Source organism: Aulostomus chinensis, chromosome 2 (assembly GCF_037954235.1).
Source record: "Aulostomus chinensis isolate RoL2024-O1b breed Wild chromosome 2, RoL_Achi_v1.0, whole genome shotgun sequence".
Taxonomy (NCBI): Eukaryota; Metazoa; Chordata; class Actinopteri; order Syngnathiformes; family Aulostomidae; genus Aulostomus; species Aulostomus chinensis.
Window position 1 is genome coordinate 17980287 of NC_141321.1, and position 10280 is coordinate 17990566.

Consider the following 10280-nt stretch of genomic DNA (forward strand, 5'->3'; position numbering starts at 1 on the left):
AACCCAACAATTGTTTCATTCAGTGTCCTGGGCCACTCATGCAACATTTATTCATTAATGATGGTGTAAACATGATTTATTTTAAACAATGCACTCAAGATTTCTAATAAATATGGAATACATTATTGATTAAACCCCTATAAATTAAGTTTTATCATAGAGAGCTTTTTTTATTTTCTTCTGGTATCAATATTAATATTATTGTGTCTCCAGAAGACAGTGCTATCATACAGTTTTGAAAATATCCATTTAGTGTTAAATCTTTTTTTATTAACCTTTTTTTACTCATGAACGTTAGCTCTGGTATAAGCATGCTGCTCATTTGATGTTTGATGATGTGTTATATGATTTACATACTCTCCAGTCATACTGAGTACCACACAAGCCCTGCAGTTTGAAACATTTCTGCACTCATGTCACCTCAGTCCTGAGCTATTAACTTGCGCACTTGCTTCTATGTTTCGCCATCTCTTCAGCCTTTGTGGGTGAAAGATCCAGAGCTTGCATATGCATATTACAGGACATTTGAATGATTGTTTGGGGGATTTTCCCCATGTATGTGTGTGTGACTCCCAAGTCAATGTGGAGCAGAGTGGTGGTAGCGGGTGCATTGGAATGGTGGATAAACTCCTGGGAATGCATTCCAGAGCCTTTGCATCATGTGAAACTCAGTCTTCACTGCCCCTTTGTCACTGTTTAGCTCTGCTGCCAACAGGGAAAACAAACAAGGTTGATCTTATTTTCCTGTTTTTAATAACAAGGAAACAAGAACATTCAGGCATCAAAACAGAAACTTAGATTGCATAAGATTTCATTAAAAAATAATCATGAATAATAATAGAATAAAATAACAACAATAATAATAATAATTAATAATAATAATTTTGGTATCAGACTCAAACAACCCTTTTCTGCTGTACCCTATGGGGATGAGCAATTTCAGTGTTCAGCACTTGTTCAGCAAAACTGTTCAGCATTAAACAAAAATTTGTACAAATAAATAGATTAAACCTCGTTCATCACGTATTATCGTTACATCACAAGGTTTCTCTATGGATATTTTGCTGTGCTGTGAGCATATTTTGCCAGCAGAGGGCGCTATGTCCCCAGTCATACTTTCTTGCTAGTATTATTTTTTGAGAAACATGACCAACAAAAATATTTATCTAAATTTCCCTGTGTGTGGTGAAAAGCTAGAGATGAGAGGAGGAAAGAAAACTTCACCTAAACTGAAAAAACAGTATATCAGATTAATCAGTGAGCATGTGAAACTAACAGGTTTAAGACCCTTTAAGTCAAATGATTTACTGTAATAATTTTCAATCTGCTTTCAAAACAAACTTCTCGAGGCATTTCTAGCTTTAATACCACTAGAGTAAATACATTTTACCCCTCTTTAGTTATGTGAACATATTATTTCATGAAAAGTCGACCTAAACTGAGCCAAAAGGACCAGTTTGGCTGCTTTCCAAAGGTATTTCATTATAAATACCAGATTGATGACGTTCAAAATAATCCTTCCCATTGAAGAAGGAAACTTGCTTGTATGAATTAACAGGGAATGACCCAGTCTTGTCCTTCAATTGGCAAAAAGGCTTGATCGGCTGCTGGAGACAAGTTTCTTATTAGTGTGTATATTCAGTATGTTTGTGTCGTTGGCTAGAAATAAGACCTCATAGTTGCCACTTTTTGTTATGCAACATGTTTGTCTATAGTTTTCCATGTCAGAAGCATGCAGATTGTGTTGAACCACTGAAGAGGCAAGCATGTTCATCTGGAAGGTCAGTAGTTGAATGTCATGAACTTTGCTAGTCACCCCCCCCCCCCCCCCCCCCCAATTCTGCACCATTAACACCAGGAAGAGAAACAGCACAGAAGCGCAATACATTTGAATTCTTGGTGATAAACTGAACTTTGGTCCTCCGTCATCTGACATGAATTTGAGCAGAAGACAACTCCATGCATACAGCTTAAACATATACATGCACTTTTTTTGTTTTCATTTTAAATTTACCAGGAAGCCTTTCAATTTTTATTAGTCTTGAACATCATTGTCTTGTTGTTAGATTAAATTGTTGTTCTGTTAAGAAACAGTGAAACAGGCAACAGGTGCTGTGCTTCCTTCTCTCACCTCTGCCGTGCTTCCATCCATCCATCCATCCATCCATCCACCCGTCCATTTTCTTCCACTTATTCCTGTTAAGGGTTGTGGGGGGGCTGGAGCCTATTCTGCCATACTTTATTTATGGTGTTAACATATCGGCATGCATGTATACACCTCATATTAGGTCCCTTCATGCGGCTCCATATAGAAAAATAAGATTTCCTTCATCAGAATGATCTCTTTAGTCCATGTACTTTATCACTACCCCTGTACAAATTCGAATCATTTACATTTACTCCAAAAAGAGTATGATGTCATTGCTCGGTTGCTGTTTGCTAAGCGAGCAAGGATGGTCATAGATATCCCATGCTCTAATCAAAAACAAAAAATAAAGGCATCACTGTTATATGTCTTTTTTTCATATTTAAGGTCAAAGCTCTTTGAAAGCACTTGTTTGTTTGTTTTTAATGTCAGAACTTGTTTTCATCTCTTCTACCTCTAATTGATAGTTTGTACCAATTTCTATTATGAAAAATGTTCCCTGGCAATAAATCGGATTCTAATCCCTCCCTTGTATAAATTGTACTATAATGCATTAAATATATATATATATATACTAATTCTGTTGGAGGGCCTAATGTTATAAAACATATTAGATTTTTTAGCAGAGTTGTTTTTTTAATCGAAAGTCTCTGAATAACCTTTCGTCCGTAGATGTGGTCTATAATACCGCTTTCACACTGAAAAACGCGTGTCAACAGAGAAAGGAGTAGTGGAAGGGGGTGTGTGCGCTCGGGAGAGGAGGGGTTAAAGATGGGGAGGGTATAGATTGCAGACCAGTGGGGTAGGCTTGCCTGGATATTGTGATAGCGACAGATGTCTAGAGAACTGTGAGGGGCACTCCTCAGTCCCACACTACACCTCGGAAAGCAGGGGCGGAATCTGCAGCTGTCACTCCAAAGGTTTACCTCCATTATCACAGTCAACCGGAGCTTTGGGGGAAAGACGACCACTTGATCTCTCTCCAGGAATACAGGTCAGACGCGTTTAACTGTTGTTTGATTCACATGTTGTATTCTACTATTAGAAGATGGGGGTTCAGGGGTGTAGGGGTTTTTCTGTGGATGAAGAAAAAAAACGGAAAGTGGAGGATACCCACTGCAGCGTTCCCCATTGTTCTCTCTCTCTCTCTCCCTCTCTCTCTCTCTCTCTCTCTGCCTTTGCTTCTTTCCAATTATGCTAATGTATAATTGTTTCAATAATAATGAAGCGTGCGACTCCTATTTTTGTTCTTCTTCCAAAGCGGTAGTGACTGTTATTTATATCTAGAGCGTCTTTACGGGCAGCAGCTTCTACTTTATAAATTGACACATTCGATGAAAAATCATCTGGTGCAAAGAAAATGCGAGGGGGGGGGGGGGCTGGTAAAGTTTGGTTTTGTGAAACGTTTATTTTCTTAAAACGTGTGAGCTCGACGTTTTCAAATGGACAAAAAGGGCAGTGCAGCTGGGAGAGGAGGAGGAGGAGAAGGAGGTGGGTGGGTGGGTTTGCGGGAAGGTTGAGAGATGGGGGATGGAGACCCCTCTGTGTCTTATCAAGTGTATGGCCAGTGTAGGTGAAATCTCACCGTATAGCCTAGTAATCTACTATTCTGTTACATCACTTGGTTGCCAGTGTAGCCCAGCCCATCCCTCTAGTCCAGGGGTCTAATGGTGAGGTTCTCCCATCCTTTGTTACCAGCTGGCACATTCTGCCCAACCTCCTTTCTCTCTCTCAAATGTGCTTCTGCATCTGTCCTGTTGCTCAGGAGTGATAGAATTTTCCTTGATATGATCACATTGCAATAATTTGCATATAAATATTGTTTGTTCTAATTACCTCAGGCCAATTAACACAAGATAGATAAGAAATGAATTTGGTTAGGTTGCTTCAAAACACTATTAGGCTGATATGACTTCATATAATAAGACGTTTGTCCAAATGGAGAGCTCATTTGATTGTTAATAGGTAAAATGGATATGGAGCCATCCCTGCCTGGTAAGTGGTGCATCCTGGCTTTATTGCTCCATTGCAGCACTATGGACAGTTCCCTGCTTGTTCACACTCGAACCCACACGCTGATCCCTTTGAATGTCTTTCTTATGCAAGTTTGGCAATAACAAGTGTTTGGCACCATATTGAGTTGGAATGACATCTATCAAATCAAAACAAGATGACCCGTGTTCTTTAAAGAACCTCATATCATCTGTACTCTGAAGAATCAAGGGTCTGTTTCGGATGGTTTTGTATTCAAACAGGTTGATTTCTGCGGGTCATCTGGAACACAGGCGGCAACATGAAGTAAAACTAACAGTTCTATGTTGGGTCACTGAAAGGAAGTTACATTATGTGGTAATCAGCAGCTTTTCCTCTACATCCACAATAGTATTGGGACATGAACGCAAAGCACCACATTGGAGGGCTGCATTTTGTTCCAGTCACACAACATGTAAGATCTGTTAATGCAGTGATGAAGGATAGGACAGAAAAGGACAGCACAGGACATTATAGGACAGTATAGCACAGTATAGAACAGGAAAGGACAGCAAAGGACAGGATAGTGTGGGATATGACAGTATAGTGTGGGATAGGACAATCTGGAAAGGACAGTATTGGGCAGAGTATTGGGCAGGACATGACAATGCAGGATAGGATAGTATTGGACTGTATCGGATAGGACCAGACAGTATAGGTTAGGATTGGACAGAGTAGGATAGGACAGCATAGCATAGCATGTGAGATTATAGTATAGGATAGGATGAACTTTATTAATTCCAATGGGTGAGACTGTTTTGCCGCCAGACAAAGACACTGTTTACTCTGTACACAAACATGTCTTTACAGAAAATCTGAATTTGTTTTTTGTAAATACAAGATCTGGATTGTCTCTGTCGGTACAATTTCTAAAAAAGTATATGTTGAATATCTTGGCATACTTAAAGAGCACAGTGTGGAATAGTTTTGCATCATCATCATCAATGTACAGCTCAGATTTGTGGTTTCTTTTTTTGGCATAGGGCCTTACCCAACATTCCTGAGGGGGTAGAGAGTGCTGTGGCGCTGTCTGATCTCAGTATGGTTCCCACACATTTACGTTTGTCTTTCTAACCCAAGCGTGTTTGGAAGAGAGCAGTTTCCTAATTGAACTTCTAGTCCAGTTGGCTTGTTCAGAATGGACCCCTCTCAATTCTGCTCAGTATTGAATACCTCTTTTACATTTGAAGGAACAGTGTGAGACCAGTGATACATTTTAGACTGAAGAAATAAATGTCTGTGTATAGACAAGGAATGTATTTCATATTTCAATGGCCTTAGATATACTCAGTGGTCTTATTTATTCAACTCACAGAAATTAGTATTTTTGAGACACATTTCATTTCGTTGGACAGCAAGCCAGTAAATTTAGCTTTGGTGATAGAATTACCTTCTAGTAATCAGAGGGTTACTGGTTTGATCCCTTTCCTCCAAAGACCATGTCTTAGTCTCCTTAAGCAAGATACTGAACTTCTAATTGCTTCTCAGTCTTACCCAGCAGTTTGCGAATACGTTAGTGAGTTGATATCTTCCATTCAACCATCTGCCAGCAACGAATGATTGTGAATATGGTGTAGAATGGTAAGAGTGGTTTGTAGCCTAGAAGGATGCTATGTAAATGCAGGTTTTTGCTGTTAACAGTAAATAGTGCAGTGCTTTTGTCTTGGGGCCATTGGCCATTGGGTGTGTGACATCACGAACCCACCCTGACAATCTAAGATTTTGTTATCAGTCATCCTGATCATGGTCATGCCAAATCCTCAGTCGCACAGACCCCAGACCCTCAGAGTCCCAGACCTCAGACTTCACTTTGCTTCCTTGAGGCACCAGAAATCCACATATCAAGTATGACATCAGTCAGACGAACAGGTTGTTGAGTTAATCGAGTCAGCAACAGGCATATAGACATATATCAATAGATTAAGTTCAAGATGTAGTGGAAGATAATAAATATGTCATCAGTGGCGATCATGACCTCTTATTAAATCAGCCTATGTCTTTGTCCATTCTTCTTAGGCGACACAATGGGAGCCAAACTGAGCAGAAAGAAGAAGGGATATGATGTGAGTGACCCTAAAGGGACAAAGGATGAAACTGCAGCAGCTGCAAATGCAGGTCAGTCTGTCAAAGTGGAAGATGCTGCCACACCAACAGAAGCCCAGCTGACTACTGAAGCAGGCACTGTGGTGGAGGAAGCTGTGGGCTCTGCTGTGGCAGCAGAAACTGAAGCTGTAAAAGCTCCAGAGGAACAACCCCCTGCAGCTCCAGAGTCAGCAGCTCCAGCACCAGAAGAACCAGCTGCAGTCTCAGAGTCAGCAACTCCAGCACCAGAAGAACCAGCTGCAGTCTCAGAGTCAACAACTCCAGCACCAGAAGAACCAGCTGCAGTCATAGAGGAAGCTGCTCCAGCACCAGAAGAACCAGCTGCAGTCATAGAGGAAGCTGCTCCAGCACCAGAAGAACCAGCTGCAGTAGAGGAACCAGTTGTAGTAGCAGATGAACCTGCTTTCTCAGCAGAGAAACCAGTTCCAGTAATAGAGGAGCAAGCTCTACCAGAACTCCAAGAGGCTCTAGCAGCAGCAGCAGTAGTAGCAGCAGCAGCAGAGGAACCGGTGATTGCAAAAGATGAACCTACTGCTCCAGTATCAGAAGAACCTGTGACAAGTGAACCCAAGTCTGCAGCCACAGCTGTGCCAGAAGCAGATGTTTCTTCTGCCAGCATAGAGGATCCACCAGTCAGCCATGAGCCAGAGCTCATCCCAGAGACTGTTACTGAGTCAGAGATGGTGGAGAAAGAGATAGTGATGCCTGTTCCTCTCATAGAAGATGAGTCAGTGGCTGAGACGCCTCAAGAGCCAGTACTGGAGCAAGTCCCTGAGCCAGAACCAGAACCAGAACCAGAAACAGAGAAAGAAGCAGAGCTACAGCCAGAGCCACAGCTAGAACAAGTACCAGAACCAGAAATAGAAAAATCCCCAGAACCTGAACAAGCCCCAGAGCCTGAGCAAGAGGCTTATGCTATGGACCCTGCTGCAGAGGAACAAGTACCAGAAGATGAACCTGAACCAATAGTGCTCAAATGTGAAATTACAGAGCCTGAAGCTGTAGAAGCACCTGAGGTCTTGGGGACTGATGCAGGTGAGGTCCCCCTCGAGAAAGAGGAATCTGTTGCAACAGAAGTCTCCTGCACTGAAGTGCTGGCTGAGCCAGAAGCAGTGGAACCTGTTCCTGAGATAATCATATCTGAGACGCAAGTCACAGCAGAATCTGACGAGGTAGCTGAATCCTCTGTAGCGGAGGTGCCTTGCCCAGAGCCTGAGGTAGACAGCAAGATGGAAAATGGAAATGTCGAGAGCCCTTCTCCTATAGAGGATGTAGCAGAAGAGGCTGCACCTCCAGCTCTGAATGGCGAGTGCACAGAATCTTCCACTGCCACCACACTCACAGAAGAATGTGTTAACGGGAGTGAGGATCCAGTGGAGATGACTATCAAGAATGACTTTGAACTGAAAAAGGATGTGAGTGGGGGCGTCCCGGAAGTTCCTGATGGTGTCGCTGACATGGTGGAGGCCCTCAGCACTGAGGTCACCCAGGCAGTCTGAAATCTATCTGATTAATGTGAATTCAGATGAATCCTCTGATGATGCACGAAAGCCATCAAGGTATCATAAACACAGCTAGGCTTTCTGAAAGGCTGACACCACCACAAAGTCTCATCATGGTAACTCAGGCTAAAGGATGTTTTCCTTTGAGTAACCAAAAATGAGACCACCTGATGTTGGAAAGAGAGACAGAGAGAGATAGCAAGTGAGAGGAAGTGCTGAGTGGAAGCTTGAGTTTTGGAGTTTGAGAGGTGAATAAAGTAAAACTGCACAGCCAAGTTAAAATACTATACTATGATATTAAAGAATGAATTGATTAATTCTGTCTTTGTGTGTGAGCTCGATGAATATTACCAAGTGGTTTGTTGGAACAGCATTCATCAGTACTATATTATCTGATTTGGAATTTCATATATCCTTTCTATAACGATGTGCAGAGACATGAAACACATGTTTTGGCCTTTTATAGCAATGGTACTTGTGAGATGTGTAAAATTTAAAATGATTGTTCAGAATAGAGAATAAAAGAGATTGTTATAGCCAACAGTGATCTTCATTTCTTTCTATGACTCAGGATCGATTTCATTTCACTGTATCTGACATTCTTACCAATTGATCAGTAAATCCTAACTAGTTTTGAAACCATAACATCTGTCACCTGGAGGAGAAACTGAGCGACATTCACCAATCATTTCAAACCTCTTGTGGAATGTTCACACTCAAATCTGCTCCAGTGGGTCAGAGTTTGTCTGATCCTCCCAGAAGAGCAATGTCCTGCAGGTCACTGCTCACATGCAAATATTTTGGTTGGTGTAACATGGCTGGCTTTTGAATGTAGCCGCATGGAATGATTGGGCAAGCAAAACTATTACATGTGTGAGTTTTCTTCCTCCTATCCCTCACTCTCACATCACCATGCCTATAGTTGGTGCTCTCGGCCTAATCAGCCCACACTGCACTGCCAACATTTCACAGAACCATACTGGTAAGTGGGGACTAAAGGGGAGGGGCAAGAATGCTCACAATAGGCAGAGAAAAGGAAGGCAGGGGGTGTTGTGGAGTGAATGCAAATGCTATGATGCTGCAACAATGAGAAGAAGTAACTCGAGATACAACTTCACAGACCTGAATGAGGCGTTATCACTAATGTCTAGGCAGTTCGGGTGGGGAAATTATACATGAATGTGTCTTCTTTACATGTTGCCTCCTTGGAGAATGCTGCCATGCCTGCTGTTCACACCATTGTCAGAAGATAGAGGGTCTCTGCCATGCAGGTGCTAATGCACATACATTAGCAAGGTGGAGCAAAATTAAACTTGTGTGAGCTAGTGTGTGTGTGTGTGTGTGTGTGTGTGTGTGTGTGTGTGTGTGTGTGAAGTTGAGGTGAGGTATTCGAAAAGTATGGTCATCCAACCTTGAAATAACTGCTGGCCCATGGGTCACAGAAAAAGAGAAGATCTGATAGTGATAACGGAAAACTTCCATAGAAGCAGCTTCATTATGGGCCAGTCCACATACCAGCTCTCTCTGGTTTCTTAAAAAAAAATACCAGCACTGCACATTTATGAAAGGAATGTTGCGGAGAGGGTTTGGGGGCTGGGGAGGACGAACTTGCTGACATGTTTTTCTCCTTCCTTGCTGAATAGTTTTGTCAAAATGTCTCACTTGGTATGCTTGTAAGCTGCTGCAATAAGTTGCCGGTTTTGAAACAGTGCTGCAAAATGAATCTGAAATCAAAGAAAAAAAATAAACCCCTGGCAATGGGATTTAATTCAGTAGTTTTACAAAGAAATGATCTTTATTGAAAAAGGTAATACTGGTGTATATGCTTCTACTTTCAGACTTTATTATTCATAAAAGTGTAGTTCAGGAAATATTAGTTTGGCAGTAACATTTCCTGCTAAACTTCAATGAATGACATACAGTGTACCCCTAAAAAAGCTCAGAAATAAGAAGAAATAAGCACACAGGTTATTGTACTCACATGGTAGAAACATCATCATGAAAAAAGAACCTTTTTAAAGGCAAAAACCAAGTTTAAAAGCCGTTTATTCTTGCAAAACATATCAATGATGCAGTCATTGCTTAAGCTCTAATTGTAACTGAATGGATCTCTATATTCTCTGCACTTCCTCATTTCTTTCTCCCTCTCTCTTCATGTGTTGTGTAATGTGTGTGCGAACAGGGTTCTTGTCTTTTGGATCTTGATTTAAACACTGCCTTAACATTGCATAGTTGTGAAAGGCCAGCTGCACTGCCTGGTTACCCTAACACTATGCACTCTATATGCAAACTCCTGCACAAAGCGCAGACTGTGTTCCGGCGTCTTTTTTCCCCGTGTGAAGATTAGCCTGCAGGCTTTAGCTATCACTGTCGGATGCTCAGAGTAGCCAAAAAAAAAAAAGAGAGAGAGAGAGAGAGAGAGAGAGAGAGAGAGACAGAGAGAGAACTAAATCCAAAGGCTATTTAATGGAGAAATTCATGAGGCGAAGACCCACTGG

The 10280-nt window shown here is 41.6% G+C and overlaps 1 protein-coding gene across 1 annotated transcript; it reads left to right on the forward strand.

The window, feature by feature from the left end:
• The first annotated feature begins 2960 nt into the window (after positions 1-2960).
• Positions 2961-8317, forward strand: LOC147269287 (uncharacterized). Its single transcript, XM_086194423.1, has 2 exons — positions 2961-3140; positions 6194-8317. Exon 2 carries the CDS (start codon positions 6202-6204, stop codon positions 7777-7779), a length of 1578 nt encoding a protein of 525 aa, XP_086050549.1. The 5' UTR covers positions 2961-3140; positions 6194-6201; the 3' UTR covers positions 7780-8317.
• The last annotated feature ends 1963 nt before the right edge of the window (positions 8318-10280 follow it).